This window comes from Calypte anna, chromosome 22, assembly GCF_003957555.1.
Source record: "Calypte anna isolate BGI_N300 chromosome 22, bCalAnn1_v1.p, whole genome shotgun sequence".
Taxonomy (NCBI): Eukaryota; Metazoa; Chordata; class Aves; order Apodiformes; family Trochilidae; genus Calypte; species Calypte anna.
This window is the reverse complement of record NC_044267.1, coordinates 469,156-489,952: the sequence shown is the minus strand read 5'-3', so window position 1 is coordinate 489,952 and position 20,797 is coordinate 469,156. Positions and strand designations below refer to the sequence as shown.

Below are 20,797 nucleotides of genomic sequence, written 5' to 3'. Positions count from 1 at the left end.
CTGCTCCGCCGATCGCCGCCATTTCCCTCAGGGTGGGCAGTGACGTCACTGGGCTGCGCCGGGCGATGACGTCAGAGCTGCGCCTGCTCCATGAGCCGAGGCGGGATGGCGGCAGCGGGCGGCGAGGGGACCGGGATGGGGATGGGGACGGAGGCCGAGGCGGACTCTGACGGCGGCAGCGAGGAGCTGGTGCTCACGCCAGCGCAGCTCATCCGCAGCCTGGAGCAGGTGGGGTTTGCTGGGGAGCTTGGCGGGGTGACGGGAAGCAAAGGCCCGGGCTGTCCGGATGAGGGGTGGGGGGGGTGCCGGTCCCGCTGGGCTCTCGGAGGCGATGGGACGGGACGAGATTCGGGGGGATGGGGAGGATGGCAGGCGCGTCCCTCGCTTCTTACAATCTTGCTTCTTTCAGGCCTGGCTGAATGAAAAATTCGCCCCAGAGCTGCTGGAGAGCAAACCCGAGATCATTGAGTGTGTGGTGGAGCAGCTGGACCACATGGTGGGTTCCAGGGGGCGGTACCGGCAGGACCCCGGTGCCTGGCCTGGGAAGTGCATGCTTGGGTTCCTCTGGGATTGCCAGGACTGCCTCCTGCTCTGTCCCTGAGATCAGGGTGTTCTGGGAATCCTCCTGTTACGATCCGAGTTATTATTTATATTTTGATTGCGAGGAACATTCAGCCACTGACTCAGAGACGACGCTTGAATCGACAAATAACCAGACTGCTGGATTTAAAATGAGTTACAAAGTTTATTTCTAAACAGGGAAAGCCGTTTTACTAGCAACAAGACCTTTTGTATAAAGTAACCACCTTAATCGGTGGTCGTTAAGAGTAACAAAGGAGAAACAAAAGAGAGAAAATGTCACCGTCTGGCGCAGGGCCAGGCCTCGGGCTGGAGAGTTGATCCTGGTTCCTCGGGCTGAGGCTGCTTCTGTTTTCGCTGTTGAGTCGCTGCTCTGTCTTTCCGTAGCTGGAAATCGGGGTGACGAGCTGAGGAGACGTCGAGCTGAAGAAGCACTCACTTTTCCCATCTTTTCCTAGGGTTATTTATCCCCCAAAAAGAAAGGGGGGGTCACTTCATTCAAGATGGCCCTGATACATACAAATCTCCAGGCTTCCTGGGATGAGTCAGTTCTTATCTTTGTGTTCTGGAACCCTGCTAGGTTTGGGCGACCAGGTGTCTGTGAGGCATTCCTTGAGATAAAGATATGGTAATTACCAGCCGGGTGAAGGAAAAAAACCTGGACCAAGAGACATAGTTTATATTTTCAGTTCCACATGTATACCACACCTCCTGGAGCTTGTCTTGGAGAAGGGACTGGGAGATCCAAGGAAACACCTGCAAGGAAACAGCCACAGAGCTGGTTTTGTGCATCCTGTGTACAAACCCCATTGGGGTTTCAGCCATCTAACTTCTCTGTGCCTTTCCTTGCAGGAGGCAAACCTGAAACGGGCAAAGAGAGGAGACCTGAAGGTCAGTGTTCACCGGATGGAGGTGGAGAGGATCCGCTACGTGCTCAGCAGTTACCTGCGCTGCAGGCTCGTGAAGGTACCCAGGGCAGGCACAGGGGGAGCCTGGCTGGGCAGCAGTGCAGCCCTGCTCCCAGGGGAAGCCTCTGGAGTGGGGATTGAAGGGGGAGGTGTGTTCCAGTCTGTGGGATTTTGTTCCAATATCAGATAGAGAAGTTTTTCCCTCATGTCCTGGAGAAGGAGAAGTCTCGAGCTGAAGGGGAACCTTCCATTCTGTCACCAGAGGAGTTTGCTTTTGCTAAGGAGTGAGTATGTTCTGGATGCATCTCCCTTCTCGTGGCTTGGAGAACTCACCCATGGGTTGTGCCTGGCAGTTCTTAGGACTGTTTGCCTTGTCTGTAAGAATCAGGGGTTTTACCAAGACAAGTAAAGGGCTGAAATGAAACAGCTCTGGTAACTCTGAGCTCATTGCTTGTCTCTGACCACCCCTTGCTGGGTCTGTGAGTCAGGACACTCTGTGCAGATCTGTGTGTAGTTAAACCAGTAAATGCTCCAATGGTTTCTTTTAGGTACATGGCAAACACTGAGACTTACCTGAAGAACGTGGCCCTGAAGCACATGCCACCCAACCTGCAGAAAGTGTCTCTCCTAAAATCCAGTGAGTGACCTGGGCCTGGGGGGAGCTCTGGGGGACTCCAGGTGTCCTGCAGAGGAGCATCAGCTGGCCCTGAGCTCATGCTCCTCATCCCTGTTCTGCAGTTCCAAAGCCCAACTTGGATTCCTTCGTGTTCCTGAGGGTGCTGGAGCGTCAGGAGAACATCCTGGTGGAGCCAGAGATGGATGAGCAGGGGTAGGGAGGGTGATGAGGGGTTGGGGGCGTGATCAGGGGGAGAGGGTGGGTGAGCAGGGGTAGGGTGGGGGGTCAAGGGGTAGGTGGGTGCTTCCCTCGTGCTGCAGGGTAGCAGTTTGGCTGCACAGAAGCCGTGGTGTTGACCCTGCCCCTTCCTGCAGGGATTACACCATCGACCTGGAGGAGGGCTCACAGCACCTGATCCGGTACCGAGCCATCGCGCCCCTGGTGGCCTCGGGAGCTGTGCAGCTCATCTGAGGGGGGAGTGGTGAGTGAGTGAGCTGGGGGGGCGAGGGGGGTGGGGTGAACACTGTGGCTGCCACTCTGACAGACCGGCAGAGGGCACTGGGGCGGGGCTGTGTCCCTGCGTGTCCCCTCCCCGGGCTCCGTGTCCCCTCCCCGAGCTCCGTGTCCCTTCCCCGGGCTCCGTGTCCCCTCCCCGGGCTCCGTGTCCCCTCCCCGGGCTCCGTGTCCCCTCCCCGGGCTCCGTGTCCCCTCCCCGGGCTCTGTGTCCCCTCCCCGGGCTCTGTGTCCTTTCTACCCCTGCAGTGCTGTGTCCCCTGGGTCTCCAGCTCAGCGCTGTTGGTTAAGTGAGGCTGTTGGGTGGGAGATGTCTGGCTGACTGTGTGGCAACCCACCCGTGGAAACTCCACCTTCCTCCGTCAGCTTTGATCTTGTCACAGAGCTGGTGCAACTCTGGGCATTGTGCAAGGGGACAGTTGCCCTGAGGTGAGCTGCAGGGGGACACACACACCTCTGTGCCATCTTTGCCACGTGGTTAATTGAGCAAAAAACCCTCACCATGTGGAGAGATACTTGCTGGCAGAGCAAATCTTGGTTCTTGCAGAAGGGATCTGGAACATGTTAAGGGTGGAAATTGCAGCTGAGGAGCAAATGGTGCTGTGTGAGGAGCAGCCTCTGCTCCTCTGACACTCCCTCTGTCCAGTGCAGGCTCATTCAGTGTCTCTGGCAGTGTGAGTGGCTTTGCATGCGTGGTTTATCATGCTCCTAATGAATCCATTTAGGTAAAGAAGATTCTTTCAAGTATAGATGTTAAGAGGAGGCTGGCTTTAATCCTTAGGAATCAGCAGAACAGCTCTGCCCTCGGGAAGGGCTGGGGATTGTGTCCTGCCCATATCTACAGCCCAGGCAGCTTTGCAGAGGTGACTGAAGCTCCAGCCAAAGCTGTCAGTAATCTCAGGCATGCTGGAGAAGAGCTGCTTGGGGAGTGTCTGAGTGGCACGTCTGGCAGACTTTCTCCTTGGCCCTCTTAAGTTTGACTGAACCATTGTCCAGGCAGCAAGCACTTGCCTTGCCTCTGCAGCTCACATGGCCCTAACTGGGTCTGATTCCACCCAGCTGGAATCACAGGAATTGTCCTTCTGAAGGTCCTGTCTAGAAAAGGAATCAAAGGCAGTTCTCTTTCTTTTTTTTTCCTGGGTGCCTCCAGGAAAGTGATCTCAAATAAATACCGTGATTCAGTGAGGGTGGTTGTTCCTTGGTTAGCCAGAGCTGCCTCCCCAGGCTTCTGTGCACGGTGGGGAAACAACTGGAAATTCTGTGGGGAAGTTTCAAACATTCAGAGGTTGAAGAGCAGACAGCTTGCACGGCCACAAGCCCTTAGTTCAGAGGAAAGGGGACAGAGGGGACAGCTTTCTGTCATGACCTCAGGAGCTGTCACTTGGGCAGCTGCAGCCACTGTGAAGCCTCTCGGGGGAGGAGTGCTCTGTGGCTGACCCTGCATCTCCCCTTTGGGGGTGGAGAGCTGCCCACCAGCAGCCACCAGTAGCCACCAGCAGCTCCTGCAGGCCCAGCCAGACAAGTGTGTCTGGCTCCTGGTCACCCACAGAGGTGGCTGTCCTGCTCCTCCCCAGGCAGCAGTGTCTGCTCAGCAGTTGTGTGAGTGCCACACATCCTTTCAGAGGATGCTGCTGCTTTGATTCTCTTGCCTCTTTTCCCAATCTTTTTGCTTGCCCAGAGCCATCTCTGAGCTGCAGGGTGTTGCCAGTGGGTGCTGTGGTGGGACAGGGGCCTGGGAAGCTGTGTGTAAATCCTGACAGGTCGATGGTGTCAGGGCTGATGGAAATCCGTGCCGTCAGCAGGAAGAATCAGGGCTGCTTAACCTAAGTGGCTGGAGAGCTCTGGAGGGATTAGTGGGTGGCAGGGGCTGTGCAGGGGTGATCTGGCTGGGGTGACAGCCCTGTCAGTCAGGGAGTCACACGTGAGCCATCAGTGAAGGTGATTTTGAGCACAGATGTTGGGGACAGAGCAGTGTGAGCGAGTTTCATTTTCAAGGTGTGGAACTGGGATAAGAAACTCAGGAGCTGATTGACTTTGGATCGCGGGTATCTCAGTGTTCCCTGTGCTCAGAGTCCCTGAGCAGTGCGGGGCAGGGCCCGGCTGAGCAGCTCAGATCCCAGCCAGGGGCACTCGCTGCTTTTCTTCTGCAGCCTCAGTGAATGGGACAGCCCCGAACCGCTCCCGTTCTACCGGGACCTGGGGCTGGTTGTGTACTGCTCTCCTGTGCCCGGCTCCTCTCTCCTGTGCCCGGCTCCACTCTCCGGTGCCCGGTTCCTCTCTCCGGTGCCCGGTTCCACTCTCCGGTGCCCGGCTCCACTCTCCGGTGCCCGGTTCTGCTCTCCTGTGCCCGGCTCCCCTCTCCGGTGCCCGGCTCCTCTCTCCGGTGCCCGGCTCCTCTCTCCGGTGCCCGGTTCCTCTCTCCGGTTCCTCTCTCCCTTGCCCGGCTCCTCTCTCCGGTGCCCGGTTCCTCTCTCCGGTTCCTCTCTCCCTTGCCCGGCTCCGCTCTCCGGTGCCCGGTTCCTCTCTCCGGTGCCCGGCTCCACTCCCATTGGCTGCTCGGGGCGGGGCAGGGCGCTGATTGGTCGCCGCGAGGTGTCCCGGCCGCCGGCACTCCCACGGCCCCATTGATCGTACGGTGCCGCCGCCGGCGGGAACGGAGCGGGAGGGGAAGAAGGGCGGCGGGGGAGCCGGGGCCGGCCGAGGTCTCGCCGCCTGACCCTCTCCTCGCCCCCGGGCTCTCGCAGGTGCTCAGCGGGGCCCTTGTCCCCCAGCCATGCCCGTGGACCTGGCCGTGCGGCTCTGCCTGAGCCACTCGCCCCCCATCTGCAAGCTGCTGAACTACGAGGAGCTGCGGGTCAGCCGGGGCCGCAAACCCCTCCGGTCCTGCCTCAACCAGAAGCTGAACGCGGAGCCTGAGCCCGAGCGGCGAGACAACACCAGGAGCTCCCGGGGGCAGGAGAAGAAGAAAGTCGTGTTTGCTGACATGAAGGGGCTCTCGCTGACAGCTGTCCGCTTCTTCTCCAAGTTCGAGGAGGATCTGTGTGACCTGCAGCACGCCCTGTCTGACCTGGCCCGCTGCAGCCCCAAGATGCGGGACTCGGAGCCAGAGGGGTGCAGGTTCGTGCTGGGCTTCCCACAGCCCTCTGCAGACTACGTGACCTTCCGCAGCCGCCTGCACAGCAACCTCGTCTGCCTGGAGAGCTGCTTGATCCAGGATCGTTCCCTGTCAGGGACAGTGAAGGTCAGAAACATCGAGTACGAGAAGAGAGTGATGGTCCGCATCACCTTTGATGGCTGGAAGAACTTCCAGGATGTCTTCTGCCAGTACGTGCACAGCACCTACGGCTCTGCTGACACAGACACCTTCTCCTTTGAGCTCACCCTGCCTAAGCCCTCTGTCTCCTGCAGAGCTCCTGCAGAGTTCTGCATCTTCTTCCAGTGCCGACAGAAGACCCACTGGGACAACAACCAAGGGAATAACTACAGGATCTGCCCTGTGGGCACGATCCGCCCTCCCTCCCGTGCTCTCCGGGCTGCCGGCAGGGCCTGGGACCACCTGGGCACCTCCCGGGCCGCCGCCCTGGTCCTGTCCCAGCTGCAGAGCTGGCGGCGCTCCGAGTCTCAGGCCCCGTATTGGTAGGAGAGCAGCGGGTGGAGGTGCGGGCCCTGCTGGGGCTGCGGTGGTCTCTGGGGAGGGGGGCGGCAGCACCAGATGCTGCTCACGGTTCCGTGAACTCCTCCGGTGCCCCGAGCTGCTGGGACCAAAGCTGCCGGTCCGGCGGGAGCTTCTCCCCTACGGGTTCCTGCCGTCACGGCAAGGCCGGGAGCCGAGAGTGCGGTCCCGGTGCTGCCCAAGTGCCTTGCGCGGGGGGCGCGGGGGCTGCTGCTGTAACCGGGAGTGAACAATAAAGTGACGGCGAGGGGCGAGCCCCGCAGTGTCGGGACCGGTGTCAGTGTCTGGGCCGGTGTCAGTACCGGTCTCGGTGTCGGTACCGGTCTCGGTAGCGGTGTCGGTGCCCGGGCCGGTGTCAGTACCGGTCTCGGTACTGGTCTCCGTGTCTGGGCCGGTGTCGGTACCGGTCTCGGTGTCTGTACCGGTGAGTGTACCAGTGTCGGTGTCCGGGCCGGTGTCGGTACCGGTCTCGGTGTCGGTGTCCGGGCCGGGGCTCGCGGGCTCCCCCCTCCGCTGGGCCATGCGGTGATGCTGCGGGCGCGGCCCCGCGGGTGCGTGCTGACGTCAGTGCACGCGGCGTTGGGCGGTGGCGCGCACGGCACGTGGCGGGGGCGGGGCCGGGGCCCGGCGGCGGCGGCGGCGGCGGGAGGTGAGTGCGTAACCGGGCGGCACCGGTGCCCCCCCCCACCCCCGCTACCCCTGGGCCGCGCAGCCCGCTGTGCCCGGGGTGTGGGCGCAGAGCAGGCCCCGGCCCCACCGCGGGACCGTTACTCGGGACCCGCCGGGGGAACGCGGCCTCCCACCGCCCCAGCGGGCCGCGCCCCGCCCCGGTGCCACAGCCCGGCCCCGCCGCTCGGCCCGGCGGAGAGCGGAGCTCGGCCCTGCCCCGATTCCTTGCGCGTGTCCCGGGGGGCAGAGCTGGGATCGGCCCCGTCTCTCCGTTAGGCAGATGGTGCGAGCGGCACCGGGGCGGATGCGATCGCGGTCCCCGCGGGTCGGGTCTGGTCCGGTCCGGTCCTGGTGGTGGCCGGCGGGCAGGGCTGCCCACGGTCGCCCGGGGACCGTCGCACCGGCTGCCGGCCGTGCATCCTGCCTGCTGCCGGGCCTGTCCCGGGGTCGCGACCGGGTGGCAGCGAGAGGCCGCAGCGGCGGCAGCCCCGCCGGTGTCCGGTGTGGTCGGCGGGCAGCGCAGCCCCGGCCCGGCTGGGTGTACGCGGTCCCGTGGAGCACCCAGCACCCCGGTACGGCGGTGCTCTGCCCTAGCCCGCAGACCGGGGAGCGGGAGGATCAGCCCCGTCCCAGGTGACGTTCCACGGGGATGCTGTCCCGAGAAGACTCAGCCCCGCTGGACCCGGTGCTGCGGGGACATCCCCGTGACCCGAGGAGTGCCACTCGGGCTCGTCACCGGCAGTAATTGTCCCTTTGGGCGAGTTTCCTGTCCCTCCTGTGACCGGGGTGAGGTGGCGGGGTGAGGTGCGGGAGCGGAGGAAGTGATCCCCGCCCAGGAATCCGGTTCCCGTGAGCTCGGTGCTGCGGGATGCCTCTGGCATGAGCTGGGATGTGAGATCTTTGTCATGGGGAGGGGTTTTCTGCCCCTCCGTTGGCTCCTTCCCGGTACTCGGGGCCTGACTGCGGGTCCTGTGCTCTAGGTGTGGTTCTGGAGGAGTCTGCTCAGCCTGAGGTGTGGATGGTGTGAAAACACGAGTGGCAGCAGGGGTGATTCCTGAGCGTGTGACAGTGCCGAGCAGCACCAGCCCGAGTCTGCTGAGCCTCAGGAGCTGCTCTGAGTGATGTGACCTCAGCCCAAGCACTGCCTTCCAGGTTCCAGAGCCCACTCTGTCCCTGGCCTCCTGCCACCCTCTCTGAGTTGACGTCTCTCCGAGCTGCGTGACTTTCCTGACTGATTTCTCTCTCCTGCACTTGTGCTGGTGGCATCTGAGTGCCTGCTCTGCCAAGAAGCCAGCTCGCTTTTATTGAAGAGCTTTCCAGGGACATGGGCTTCACTTGTGTCTGTGAGGACCCTTCAGTGTGAGTGGGTGCCAGGGGCCTCCAGAACTGAACTTGTTCCGGGCATCATGCGAGGATCTGTGTGAGCACCCGTGTCCTCACCAGGACAGTGACAGCTCCAGACACCGTCGGCTCCCACAGTGCCAACTCCCTTACTCTCCAATGCAGACTCAGGGATGGACTCCACCTTGTCCCCGTGAGGAGGCTCTGCATGCTCTGCACAGCCAGTTGGGGATTCCTGCCCCACACCAGGACGGGCTCAGCGGTGCCCGGGGACAGTTCCCACTTTTGTCCTTGTCCCACCCCAGCGCCTGCCACGCACCCATGGAGGAACCTCTGCCCACCTTCCATCTTCTTTGAGCGTCTCAGCCCACGTGGTCCAAGCTCACCTGGGCTCCTGGCAGACTGTTTGCTTGTTCTCCTGACTGCTTTCCCAGATCCTGTTGCATCCCCTCTCTCACAGAGCCCAAAAAGGATGTGAACTTTGGAATGGGGTCTGCGAGCAGGCTGTGGACTCAGTGCGTGTGCAAGACTGTTCCTGAGTGACAGGAGGACTCGTTCATCTCCACAGGCAGCCTCTCTGCCTGCCTGCAGGGCACCAGCCTTGCCTGGGCCTTTCACCATGTTCCTTCTGCTCCCCTTTGACAGCCTGGTTGTTAATCTCTTGGGGATTTCCATAACTGTCCTCTTCACTCTGCTTCTGGTTTTCATCATCGTGCCAGCAATTTTTGGAGTCTCCTTTGGCATCCGCAAGGTTTACATGAAAACATTATTAAAGATTTTTCAGGTAAGTCACGTTTTCAGAAGTTTCAGTGTGTTTGTAGGGTATTGTCAAGCACAGTCGTGCTAGGAGAGGGGCTTTTCAACCTCAACAGAGCATTGCAGGTGGCTGGGATGGGAGGTTGGTTTGTTGGTGACAGGTACTGGTTCCATATTACCTGTTTGGGTCAAACAGAGTTTGCTAGACATCTGTCTGTGGGCTGCTTTCCCCCCATAACTACTCCAGGAGGTCTTCAGGGTAGCATGGCCTGTGCAGTATCTCAGGTCTGTGGATGTGTGCTTGGGGGTGATGTCCCAGCCAGGACAAGGCTGCACTCCTTGGGCTGCCCTGCTCAGCAGAGGTTTGGGTGAGGCAGAAAGGGGAGGTGAGGCAGGACCTGCTGTGCTGTGAGCTCCAAGCCTCTGTGACCAGAACCCTTCTGCCCCAGGGTGCCACCTGCTTATCTGCCCAGCCCAAATGTCTGGACCAGCAGCCTCTGAGGACAACCAGCAGCCCTTGGCACAGGGAGGCCAAGTGGAATTTTCCAACTTGGGGTCATTCTGTTCCCTTGTCTGCCTTGGCAGACTGATATTATGGGCTGTCCCACAGCCAGCACCTCTCCCTGGAGCAAGTCCCTGTCAAGACCAGAATTTTTGCTAATTTCCTAGCAGATAAAGTGTGCACTGCCTTTCCACAGCAGCCCAAGCAGAAGGAAGAGGGTGCCCTCTGCTTGACAGGGAGGATTTAGGCTCTTAAATGTGGAGCTCACCCTGCTGAAGGATTTGTTGTACAGCCACTGCTGTTAGAGCAAGGCTGGCCAGCAGGCTGAAAACACTCTCTGCTTTGAGCTTGGAAGAAATTAAGGTTGAAAAATAGTAGTAGTTGTAGGATTGGCTTCCTGCAGCGCAGACTCCCCAGCAGGATGCGTGGTACTCCCAGGGCCTCTGCAGTGTCAACTACAAGCCAGTTGCACCAGAGCCCAGAGGACAGGGAGGCTGCAGGAGATCTTGTTGTGCCATCTCACCACGGAGCGTTTCCTTTCCCTCTGGCACTACCTGCTTCCCACTGAGGCTCTGTTGTGGTGCACACAAACGCCTTGTCCTGTGTCTTGCAGTGGGCAACGCTGAGGATAGAGCGTGGTGCCAAGGAGAAGAACCACCCCTTGTACAAGCCTTATGTCAATGGTAAGGTTTTGCCCTGCCTGGGCATATGCAAAGTCCAAAGTTCTCTGTGCAAGATGGGGTGAGGGTGGTGAGCAGCTGAGGTGTGCTGGGAGGTCTTTTCCATGTAGATGGATTGCAGAAGCAATGGGGAGGTCCCTGTTGTGAGGAAGGGGGAAGCACCAGGGGATGCTTCATTTCTAGGTAGTTGGGAGGTCTGTCTAGTTTGGGGGACAGGAAGGGCATTGTCTAAAGTCAGTTTGCTTAGAGCTTATTATATTTTAAATATTTTTCAAATTACATGATCTTTTTTAGATGTTAAGACAGTGTGTATTTAAGACATTGGGAAGCTGGATGCTTTTAGTGATGATGTAATTCCTATACTTACAAAAAGGATTAATTTGAGCAAGTGGGGATGCTTAGATAAATTTTAACCCTTAACACTGTTTTATTGCAATCAACAATGGATTATTCTTATAGTTTCTTTTCAAACAGATAATAATGACATGGGGGACAGGAAGGGACAGGTGGTGAGTGAAGAGCCCTGGTTCTCATCTGTCCTCCAGCCTTGCTCAGAGCTGCCTGCTGTGTGTTGCAGGTATCATTGCAAAGGAGCCAACATCACTGGAAGAGGAGATCAAGGAGATCCGCCGGAGTGGCAGTGGCAAAGCCCTGGACACCCCGGAGTTTGAGCTCTCAGATATCTTCTATTTTTGCCGCAAAGGCATCGAGACCATCATGGATGATGAGGTGACCAAGAGGTTCTCAGCTGAAGAGCTGGAGTCCTGGAATCTGCTCAGCAGGACCAACTACAACTTCCAGTACATCAGCCTGCGCCTCACAGTGCTCTGGGGCCTGGGTGTGCTCATCCGCTACTGCTTCCTCCTGCCCCTCAGGTGAGTGCTGCTGCCACAGCCCACCACAGCCTGGTGGTGGCTTGGACCCCCTTCTTCTAGCATAGACCCTGTTCACATCACCAGGACAGACAGGCTGCCTGCTGAGCCTCGTGTTGCTAGTGCATGGCTTCTCTCTCCCTGCAGGATAGCCCTGGCATTCACTGGGATCAGCTTGTTGGTAACTGGAACTACAGTGGTGGGATATTTGCCAAATGGAAGGTGAGCTTGTCTGTGAGGGAGGAGAGGATGGGGAGACCCCTGTGCAGGCTGGGACCTGGTAATCCTGAAGCTGTTTCCCTGCAAGGCCTTCCTGTTCTGCCTGCTGCAGGCAAGGCAGCTGGGCTTGGCTTCTGTAGCTTCTCAGGGACAGATTCCTGTTAATTCTTAACAAAGGGCCAAGGTGCCAGCACTAAGCTGTGGCAGCTCACTTAGCTTCTGAAGGGAATAAGACAAGAAAAAGAGCAAAGGGCAAGGTTTGGATCTCAAGAGTTTTAAGAATCATTGGGCATAAGCTGGCAGCAAAACCCGGGATGAGACTTGTTTTGAGGCTCGGTTGGATCTTGTGGCCTGGGGCAGGTGGGCTGAGGGGGACCCTTATGAGGGAGATGGCAGAACTGTGGGTGATGGTCTCTGTCCTGGTCTGCAGGTGTAAGGAGTTCCTGAGCAAGCACGTTCACCTGATGTGTTACCGGATCTGTGTGCGTGCCCTCACAGCCATCATCACCTACCATGACCGGTGAGGAGGCTCTGTCTGCTCCAGGGTCCCTTCCCACCTGAGCCTCTTGCAGGCCTCATGCTTTGTTCCCCTGCTGTCATGTGTACCTTTTTTTTTTTCTTTTTTTTTTTTTGCATTCAGAGAAAACAGACCCCGCAATGGAGGCATCTGTGTGGCTAACCACACATCTCCCATTGATGTGATCATCCTGGCCAGTGATGGCTACTACGCAATGGTAAGTTCTGCCTGCACCCTGGTGGAGCAAGGAGCTGCCTGGGCTTTCATGTGTCCCCAGGCCTTGTGACTTGTGTCTTCTTGCCTTCTTCAGGTGGGTCAGATCCATGGAGGGCTCATGGGTGTGATACAGAGAGCCATGGTGAAGGCTTGTCCCCACGTCTGGTTTGAACGCTCTGAGGTCAAAGATCGTCACCTGGTCGCCAGAAGGTGTGACAGGGGGAGGTCTGGAGGGAGGGACAGGTGAAGGGCTGCCCACATCCCTTGGGTCAGGGTGGTGCAGTGCTTGGTGGGCGCAGGGAGACTGTGGCAGTGTTGCTGCAGCCAGCTGGTCCCCAGTGACTGCAGATAAGGACTGTTTGCTGCGTGGGCTGTTGGTGACAGCTTCTGTGCTAACTGGTGACACTCTTCTGTGCAGGCTCACAGAGCACGTCCAGGACAAGAGCAAATTGCCCATTCTTATTTTTCCAGAAGGTGAGTTGTGGCTCCAGGACAGGCAAGCAGCTGGTGGGAGGGCACACTTGAACAGCACTGTGTCACTGTGTTGCCCCTTCTTAAGCAGCCAAGGGCCTTGAGACCCTCCACAGAGGCAAAGAGGACACCACATCCATAAAGCTGACTTTATGGATCTGAACCCAGTCCTTATGGGACTGAACCCAGACTGTAGCAGTCCCGGTGGTGTCCCAGTGACACCCTGTGCACAGAGAGTAGGGTTTGAGTGTTAGGGGTGCATAGGTGCATAGCTGAGACTTGTGAAATGACTTGCAAGGGGAAGCTGAGAAGATTGTGCTTGCCTCTTACAGGAACCTGCATCAACAACACATCTGTGATGATGTTCAAAAAGGGGAGCTTTGAAATTGGAGCCACAGTTTACCCTGTAGCCATCAAGGTATGAGAAGGCAAACGTTCTTGAAGCACAAGTAGCCCCCTGCTCAGTCTAAGCAGCTCAGTCATGGCACTGCTGGGTCAGCAGGCTGCTCTGAGGGCATGGGGAAGCTGAGGCCACTCTGTGCAGTGCTCTGGGAGGGCTGGCCTGTAGCTGGGCTTGGAGTGGATCTTGGAGCCTCAGGGAGAGTGCAGCTACTGCCTGACTTTCATGAGCTCTTCTGCCTCTGCAGTATGACCCACAGTTTGGAGATGCCTTTTGGAACAGCAGCAAGTATGGCATGGTGACCTACCTCCTCAGGATGATGACCAGCTGGGCCATTGTCTGCAGTGTCTGGTACATGCCCCCGATGACCAGGCAGGTAAGTAAGGTAAACACAGGCCATCTGATTTGCTGACTGTTTGGCCCCGTGCTCTGCTGAACAGTGTTTATTTTGCCACAGCCTGAAGAAGATGCTGTCCAGTTTGCCAACCGAGTGAAGTCAGCCATTGCCAGGCAGGGGGCCTTGTGGATCTGCTCTGGTGAGTCCAGTCAGGCTTTTTCTCTTCCTGGTGCTGGGATGATACCTTCATCCTGGGTCCTGCTTGTGGGTTGTAGAGCTAACTTTGTGTCCTGCTTTGGGCTGAGCAGGCCCATGGAGAAACGGAGACCTGTGACTTCCACAGCTGCTCTGCTGCAGCAGAGACCAGACTATAGTTTCAGACAATGCTGGCCTGCAGCTCTGCTGATTATGTGCCTCTCTCCCCAGGGATGGAGGACTGAAGAGGGAGAAGGTGAAAGATACATTCAAGGAGGAGCAACAGAAACTCTACAGCAAAATGATTGTAGGCAATCATGAAGACCGGAGCCGCTCCTGAGCCCTCTGCCTCTCACGCTGCTCCTGGGCCTGGCCAGAGCCCTCTGTCTGCAGCATCAGCCAGGGCTTGTCTGAAGCAGCTGCAAATCTTTGGACTTTGGATACTCCAGGGCTGTTTGGACTCGTTCCTTCATCCTCTGGCCGTTCTTTCCCAGAGGCACTATTACTGCCTGGAGCCTTTAGGTGCTGGGCAGCTCTTGGCACAGATGCCTTCTTGTTACTGTTACAGTGGAGCCTCTTGCAGGGGCATTATTAAATGAAACACTTATGGTGTCGTGTGCCTCCATATGGTGTTTACAGGCCCGGGGGGAGGACTGGTGTGTTGATGTGCATGCGTGTCAGTCACAAGTCTCCCACGGCACAGAAGCTGGTGAGCTGTTCTGAAATTAGCTGCCTTGACAACTAAGGGAGCCTGCATGAGCCTGTGCCTCACATCTGCAGTATCAACCCTTTAGGAGCTGTACGTGGGCTCTCAGGCCATATCTAGCTTTACTTACAGGAGAAACTTTCCCTTTTTCTTTTGCCACCCTCCTGTCATAGCCTGACCCAGACCATTGCTTCTCCAGCACCCAAGTGAAAGCATCACACACACATAACCTCAGTTCATTGCATGGAAGCAGAAATCTCATGCCTGAGGTGCTACTCATTTCCCTTTCAACTCCAGAAGTACTTTTTTTCAGTAAAACAACTTGCATTTTATCATCACATGTACGTCCCAATTTTCCCTTTGTTCTTACAAACCTGAGCACTTTCATGGGTCCTCTGCATCCTCCCTTAAGCAAATACAGGTTTACTGCTGCCAGCAGACAGCAGCTCACATCTTCTGGAGTGCCAGAGAAGGCAACACTCAAGTGCCCCCTTTGTACCCTGGGTGGTCGGTGGGAGGGCATCTGCTACACCTGGGTCAGGTCAGCTATTTGTGCAAGTTACATTATTCCTTAAATTTAACTCCTTTCAATTTGAATCATATTTGTGAATCATATATAGTGAGATCCTTTACAAACACAGACACCCACCTACACAATCACAGCCCTCAGCTTGCAGTCAGGGGTTACACATGGTCCCCAGTAACATCCAGCCCCACCAAGAGCAACCAGCAGTGATGGAGATGCCCTTAATTGGCCCCATGCCTTTCCTCATTGCCTCAAATTTCTGTTAATAAACAAACAAACAAATAAATAAAGTAACAAAACAGGAGCAGCTGAAGCCAAGCAGGAGATAGTTAACAACATCCATGGGGGTGGAGTGTGTTGCTTATTCTTTGCTACTGATAGAAGACAAAACAACTTTTAATTACTAATAGATAGCACAGTTACCCTGGGTGGGATCCTCCTTCATTAGGAGTTTATTATGGCATTAGGGGTTTTTTCATCAGCATTTTGATTTAATTGGTTTACCCAATTTATTAGGTACAGTTCTTGACTCCAGCTCACCAAGCCTCCATCCATGTTTGGTACCCAATGGGGATGTTGCTTTGCTACTCATAAAAAAACAAAAAACAAGGAAAAAAGAGTTGAAAAATAAATAAAAATAAACAAAAGGAAATAAAAATAAACTAAAAAACCCAAAAATATAAGAAAAGAAAGAAAACAAGATAAAGAAAAGAAAAGCCCAACCCTTGTCTCTTTTGCAGTTGTTACATCTCTGCAGAGTTTTTCCCCATCATCTTTTATTTGATGCTGGGTACATCGTTCACCTGATGAGAGCTGACCTGTAATGTTAGGCATCAGTCACCAGGCAGGTGCCTGCTGCTCTGTAGTTCTCACCTGTACCATTTACTCATCACATTTCCTGAGCTGTTACTTGCTCTGATTCCTTCTCTGGTGCCTGCAGCAGCACAGCCCCCTGTGTATGCCCAGACTCCCGGACCCACCTGTGGGTGCCCACAAGTCTTGTACCCACACCTTGCTCCCTGGCCCATGGCACAGATGCTGGGGGTGTGTGTGGGACCCTCACCCCTCCGTGCCATGCTCAGGGACCCTCCCCCAGCTCCTCTGTGGCCAGGCTGCCCGCAGCGGGCAGGGAGCTGCTGGACAGGTTAGGAGACTCACATCCATCTTTCCTCAGCTCCCCCTCCCCGTGCCCCCAGTCAATATGTCTCTCTCCAATGGGAAAGTTAATAAATTTACCTCTAGATTAAAAGTATTGATCATTTCATTTGTAAGCAATAAATAACTGGGGGTGGGGGGGGTGGGATGGTGGGGGGGAGCCAGGGCTGCTGGCTGGGGCTGTTGCAGCCGTGCAGCCCACTGGGGCCAGGGGCCCTCATATGCATTCTGCCCGGCTGCCAGCATTGATTTGCTATTAGTCTCCACGCACCACCCAGTAGCACATCATTCCCGGAGCTGCTATTAATGGCCTTTTGATAAATAATCACTTGTAAGTCAATAAATTTTTATTAAACAGTGTGGCTCTTTGATTTATGAAAATCCGACGGGGTTTGTCTGGGAGAAAAGGGATGTGGATTTGAAGCGGAGCTGCCATCCATCTGCCTGCCAGGCTTTCCTGCCTGCCCTGGCACCCCCACACCCCCAAGAAGCCAGCCCCAAGCTCTGCTGCACTGCTGGGACCCCTGGTTGGGGGCAGAAGGTGGGTTTGGGTTTGGGGAGTGCAGAGCTAGTGCTCACCTGCCCAGACCCCAGCGATGTCACAGTGTGTGGCCAGTGTCACCTACATGAGGAGTGGGACACACTGGGAGATGTTAGAACACAGCAGGACACACTGGGACACAGTGGGAGCAGCAGTGGCAGAGCAGACAGAAGCACAGGGGGGTCCCAGCACTGCTCGGGGTCCATCCTGTGGGGGGATGCACGGGGCAGCCAGGCTGTGGCTGCAATTTGTCACTCTCCCCAGATGCAGCAGGCCCTTTGCCACCTGCTTTATTTGTCTCTGAGCCCTGACGTGGCATCAGACAGGTGTTAAACTACTTAATCACTTTAAAATTGTTTTAATTTTCTGTTTTGTATTGATCTCCACAGCACCAATTAATCAGCTCACTGGACCAGGCAGTTAGTACATTAGAAATTGTCAGCCACGCTGGGCCGCTTAGAAAATGTCAAAAAAAATATCCTGCCAGCAGCCCCTCACTCTGGAGCTGGCTCTGGCCATGCACAGGCTCTTCCCAGGGACAGTGATGGGGTTTGAGGCTCCTCCAGCCATGCCGTGGTGCCAGGGTGAGTGGCACAGCACAGGATCACACCTGGGACCTGGCCTCGTGTCCTCCTGGTGGCTCTATCACTCTCTGGAGTGTCCTGGGGAGCAGCAGAGGGGCTGCATGACTTGTGGGGGGGGTGATGTGTTACCTTCCCCTTGCTTGCTGTGGGGCTGGACAGGGATCTCCAGGGTGGTCAGTCTTCCCTAAGTCCTGGGAAAGTGCTGCTGAGCAGTCACAGCTCTTTGCAAAGTCCACCCAGCCCAACATGTGGGAAAAGGTGACAGAGTGGAGATGATTTGAAGGGCAGTGTGGGCCATGAGGCAGAGGAGTGACATGGTGACAGTCTGCAGCACCACAATACAGCACATGTTGAAGTGCTGGTGCTTTGGGTGTCCCCAGGGGTGGACTTGGCCACTTGCCTGTCCTCAGGTGCTGCCTGCAGCACCACAGGGAGGCAGCTTGAGCTGCAGCCCCCACCATCCCCTTCGTGCCTGTGCCACGCTGCTAACTGGTGTAAGATGGGCTGGCAGCACCTTATCTCCCATCGATTTCCTCCAGGACATGGCTGGTCTGTTTGCTCACACCCAGCTGGCACGGGGCTCCACAGCAGCCAAGACAGCCAGAGCCAGAAGGAGCCCCTCAGCCCACACGGGCCCCCCCACACCCCTGGGACACGGAGGTTGACCCACAGCAGGGGGGTGCAGACCTACAAGAACACACGTGTGCATACAGGGGTGCAGCATGGGGAGGGGAAGGGGGTTATCAGGCAAACACACCGGGGCTATTGAAGCCACATCAATCCTGCAGCCCCGACAGGTGAATGGGCTCTCACTCACACCGTTAAGACAAATGATATTTATTTGCTGCTAATAGGTTCCAACAAGAGGCCCCAAAGAGTGACTTTTGAACCAGGACCTCTTGCTGCCAGCACACACCCAAACTGGGGAAAACCCTGGGAAATGTCCCTAGGGCTGCCCTGCTCCTGTGGGCTCTGCTGCCCCAGACAGCACCACAGCCACGGCCCCTTCCCCTGCCTGGCATGCAGACTCTGCCCCACGTGTGCTGTCCCAGCCCCTTCTCCGGGCTCACTGTGCACCCACGAAGCAAGTGCTGGGACTTGGCTGGGGCTGGGGCCTTTATTTCATCAACACCAACAATATGGTTGCTCCTGACACTGCCCAGCGCTCTGCTCCCAGCCCCACCAGCCCGGAGAAGGACCCACCAGGAGGGAAGTGGCAGCTGCCCCATCCCCACAGCTGGGTGTCTGCTGGGGGGTCACCAGAGGGTGGCTGGGCTAGTCACCCCGTGGCCTGGAGGGACTCAGCCACTGTGTGAGCCCAAGCCCAGCACCGAGAAAGCCGCACGATGCTTCCTGAGCAGCAGCCGGATCTTCTCATCATCTGAGTCAGGGTCCAGGGGCTTGTTGTACTCGTCGTCCTCAGCCTCAGAGACCACCCGCTCTCCACCAGAGCCCCCCGCCCGCTGTGAGGATGAGGAGGGCTCCAGGGCACTCTTCTTCCTCCATTTGGTCCGTCGGTTCTGGAACCAGACCTGTCGCTCCTGCTGGGTTAGCAGCTGCCACGCCACACACCCTGTGCCACACAGGGATCAGCACTCACCTTCACCTGGGACTCAGTCATGCCAAGGGAATAGGCCAGTCGTGCTCTCTCCGGGCCTGCCAGGTATTTGGTCTGCTCAAATGTCTTCTCCAGGGCGAAGATCTGGTGCCCCGTGAAAGTCGGGCGCGTGTGCTTCTTCTTGTGGATGCTGTCGGCCAAGTGAGCAGGGGCTGAGGGAGAGGAGAGGTGGATGAGCACCTGGGCTCTGTGCAGTGCACAGTTCTGGGCAGCTCTCCCCTTCCTGAGCATGGCACTGGCACACCTGTGCCCACAGATTCCCCCCACGCTGGCTCCCCTCCAAATTAAAGCCACATTCTGGCTTCAAGGCTTCAGCCCCATCCCAGGAGTCCTGAGGTGGCCACAAAGCCAGGCTGTGCATCTCCTGCTCAGCACAGCACTCGTCTGATGTGCTGAGAAGGAAAAGGTCTTTCACAGCAGTGTCTGACCCAGAGACCTGCAGCACAGGGAACACTGTGCCCCCAAGCCCTGCACCTTGCAGGAAGCTTGGTGGGAAGGCAGGCAGAGCTGGTTAGCTCATAGCTGTGCTGGGAATGCATGGCCAGGCTGCCTGACCCAGCTCTTCCCAGGGCAAGAGTTGGAGAAGGGGGAAAGGGGACTGTGGCTTTGGGTTCTGAGCAGCTGGCACCTAGCCCAGAGTGTCTTGGGCTCCTTTGGACAGAGGGTACACCCATCCCACCCACTCTCTAGCATAGCAGCAACAAGCTCTGCAGTCCTGCTGCAAGCTCTCCAGCAGGCAGACAGTGCTGCCAGCCCAGTGCTGTCCCTGCCCTGAGCTGGGCCAGGCATTGCCCTGCCAGGCTGCAGGAGGGAAGGGGATGTCTGTAACCAAGGAGCTCTGCCAGTCCCTGCCAGCTGCGGCTTGCTTGGGGGGCTAAGCAAACAGTTAATCCCTGCCTCTGGAGCTGCTCTTGCTTCTCAGCCAAAACCTCTGTGGCTGGTTGAGGTCCAGCAGCTCTGGTGCCAGGGCCATTCCTGGTGTCCTGGGCAGCCTACAGGGTGACAGCCATGCCTCATGCAGGGTGATGGAGAAGACAAGTCCCAGGCAGCTGCCCCATGCCCAGCACCCAGGGGCTGGGGCTCTGCAGGGTGCCCACCCAGCCCTCCCACCCAGCCCCACTGTACTTACGGCCGTCGCACTGCCGGCCACCCCGCCAGTCTGGGGCTGCCTCTGCCCAGCAGCTCCGGCCCCGCGGCAGGTAGTCACTGCCTGCCTTGGGGAGGGCCCCCACCTGGGGCCCATAATAGACACCCGGGGAGCTTAGTCCATTAAATCCACCCACATGAGGGTAGCCGGGGAGGATGCTGCTGTTCGTCGTCGCCGCAGGCCGGCCAAGGATGTCGGAGATGCCGTGTGGGGTGCCGGCAGCCAGCTGGGTGCCCAGCCCCGGGGGGCTCAGCTTGTAGAAGGAGCTCTGCACCGAGTACTGACAGACGGGCGCCTTGGCCTCAGGGAAGGGTCCCAGCGCGGGGCCGTTGAGCAGGAAGGTGCCCGGCAAGTTGGCGTCCATGGCTGTGGCGTCGAGGTGACTCTCAGAGCCCAGCTCCACAGGGGTGCAAAGGCCAACCCATCCCTGCCAGCCCGGGGGCTACTGAGCCCCGGTGTCCGCCCTGTCCAGCCGGTACCTGGGTGGCCCTGGGGCCCTGTCAGTGTGCCCGGAGCAGCGGCTGGGTGTGGGCCGGGGGCTGGGGGGGGGGCGGGCGAACCCCGCAGGTCCTGAGGCGTCCCCAGCTCCGGACCCTCAACTTGCCTGGCTCGCGCCAACACTTCTCTGATAAAGAAGCGGGTCATTAGAATACCGGGCCCTCATTGGTTAGGCAGGCCCGCGGGCCGCGGCCATTGGCTGGGGACCCGTCCGCCTCGGCTGCTATTGGCTGCGGCGCGGAGCCAGCCCGCGATTGGCCCGGCCCAGACAAATCGCGCTTTGAGCGCGGCGTAGCGCGAGCTGGACAGCGCCAGGGGCGGGGCCGGGAGGGAACAGGGAGGGACCGGGGAGGGACAAGGGACGGGATGGGACGGGACAGGACGGGATGGGATGGGACGGGATGGGACACGGGACAGGGCGGGATGAGACGGGACGGGATGGGACGGGACGGGACGGGACGGGATGGGACGGGACAGGACGGGATGGGATGGGACGGGATGGGATGGGACGGGATGGGACACGGGACAGGGCGGGATGAGACGGGACGGGATGGGACG

At 57.9% G+C, this 20,797-nt stretch overlaps 4 protein-coding genes across 8 annotated transcripts; 3 read left to right on the top strand and 1 right to left on the bottom strand.

Annotated features, from left to right (window-relative positions):
* Positions 1 to 82: 82 nt before the first annotated feature.
* Positions 83 to 6,551, top strand: GINS4 (GINS complex subunit 4). 5 transcript variants are annotated; one of them, XM_030464117.1, is made up of 8 exons: positions 83 to 228; positions 410 to 496; positions 1,432 to 1,545; positions 1,674 to 1,771; positions 2,036 to 2,124; positions 2,226 to 2,316; positions 2,478 to 2,584; positions 3,398 to 3,801. In XM_030464117.1, exons 1-7 carry the CDS (start codon positions 91 to 93, stop codon positions 2,572 to 2,574), a joined length of 714 nt encoding a protein of 237 aa, XP_030319977.1. In that variant the 5' UTR covers positions 83 to 90; the 3' UTR covers positions 2,575 to 2,584; positions 3,398 to 3,801. The 5 variants fall into 5 exon arrangements, with proteins under 5 accessions (XP_030319977.1, XP_030319978.1, XP_030319980.1 ...); XM_030464118.1 differs by lacking the exon at positions 3,398 to 3,801 and adding an exon at positions 5,361 to 6,551 and having other exon boundaries at positions 100 to 228; XM_030464120.1 differs by lacking the exon at positions 3,398 to 3,801 and adding an exon at positions 5,351 to 5,434 and having other exon boundaries at positions 107 to 228.
* Positions 5,367 to 6,280, top strand: LOC103535373 (protein phosphatase 1 regulatory subunit 3C-B-like). The gene has a single exon (XM_030464116.1). It carries the CDS (start codon positions 5,390 to 5,392, stop codon positions 6,254 to 6,256), a length of 867 nt encoding a protein of 288 aa, XP_030319976.1. The 5' UTR covers positions 5,367 to 5,389; the 3' UTR covers positions 6,257 to 6,280.
* Positions 6,552 to 6,878: 327 nt separating the features above from the next.
* On the top strand, positions 6,879 to 14,077 carry GPAT4 (glycerol-3-phosphate acyltransferase 4). Its single transcript, XM_030464191.1, is given in 14 exon segments — positions 6,879 to 6,938; positions 7,939 to 9,083; positions 10,171 to 10,240; positions 10,815 to 11,112; positions 11,257 to 11,331; positions 11,759 to 11,848; positions 11,969 to 12,062; positions 12,156 to 12,271; positions 12,480 to 12,535; positions 12,865 to 12,950; positions 13,180 to 13,308; positions 13,390 to 13,441; positions 13,444 to 13,468; positions 13,696 to 14,077. Coding segments are annotated over 13 exon segments (1,365 nt in total). The 5' UTR covers positions 6,879 to 6,938; positions 7,939 to 8,918; the 3' UTR covers positions 13,805 to 14,077.
* Positions 14,078 to 17,831: 3,754 nt separating this feature from the next.
* On the bottom strand, positions 17,832 to 20,325 carry NKX6-3 (NK6 homeobox 3). The gene is made up of 3 exons (XM_008501421.2): positions 19,724 to 20,325; positions 18,577 to 18,746; positions 17,832 to 18,508 (listed from the first exon to the last, which is right to left on the bottom strand). Exons 1-3 carry the CDS (start codon positions 20,103 to 20,105, stop codon positions 18,278 to 18,280), a joined length of 783 nt encoding a protein of 260 aa, XP_008499643.2. The 5' UTR covers positions 20,106 to 20,325; the 3' UTR covers positions 17,832 to 18,277.
* Between the last annotated feature and the right edge of the window lie 472 nt (positions 20,326 to 20,797).

Coding starts and splice junctions, on each gene's coding strand:
- NKX6-3 (XM_008501421.2), bottom strand. CDS start 20,105: ATGGACGCCAACTTGCCGGGCACCTTCCTGCTCAACGGCCCCGCGCTG. Junction 18,747..19,723: donor TGGCCGGCAGTGCGACGGCC/GTAAGTACAGTG, acceptor CCTCTCCCTCAG/CCCCTGCTCACTTGGCCGAC. Junction 18,509..18,576: donor TGACTGAGTCCCAGGTGAAG/GTGAGTGCTGAT, acceptor CAGGAGCGACAG/GTCTGGTTCCAGAACCGACG.
- LOC103535373 (XM_030464116.1), top strand. CDS start 5,390: ATGCCCGTGGACCTGGCCGTGCGGCTCTGCCTGAGCCACTCGCCCCCC.
- GINS4 (XM_030464117.1), top strand. CDS start 91: ATGAGCCGAGGCGGGATGGCGGCAGCGGGCGGCGAGGGGACCGGGATG. Junction 229..409: donor TCATCCGCAGCCTGGAGCAG/GTGGGGTTTGCT, acceptor TGCTTCTTTCAG/GCCTGGCTGAATGAAAAATT. Junction 2,317..2,477: donor CCAGAGATGGATGAGCAGGG/GTAGGGAGGGTG, acceptor CCCTTCCTGCAG/GGATTACACCATCGACCTGG.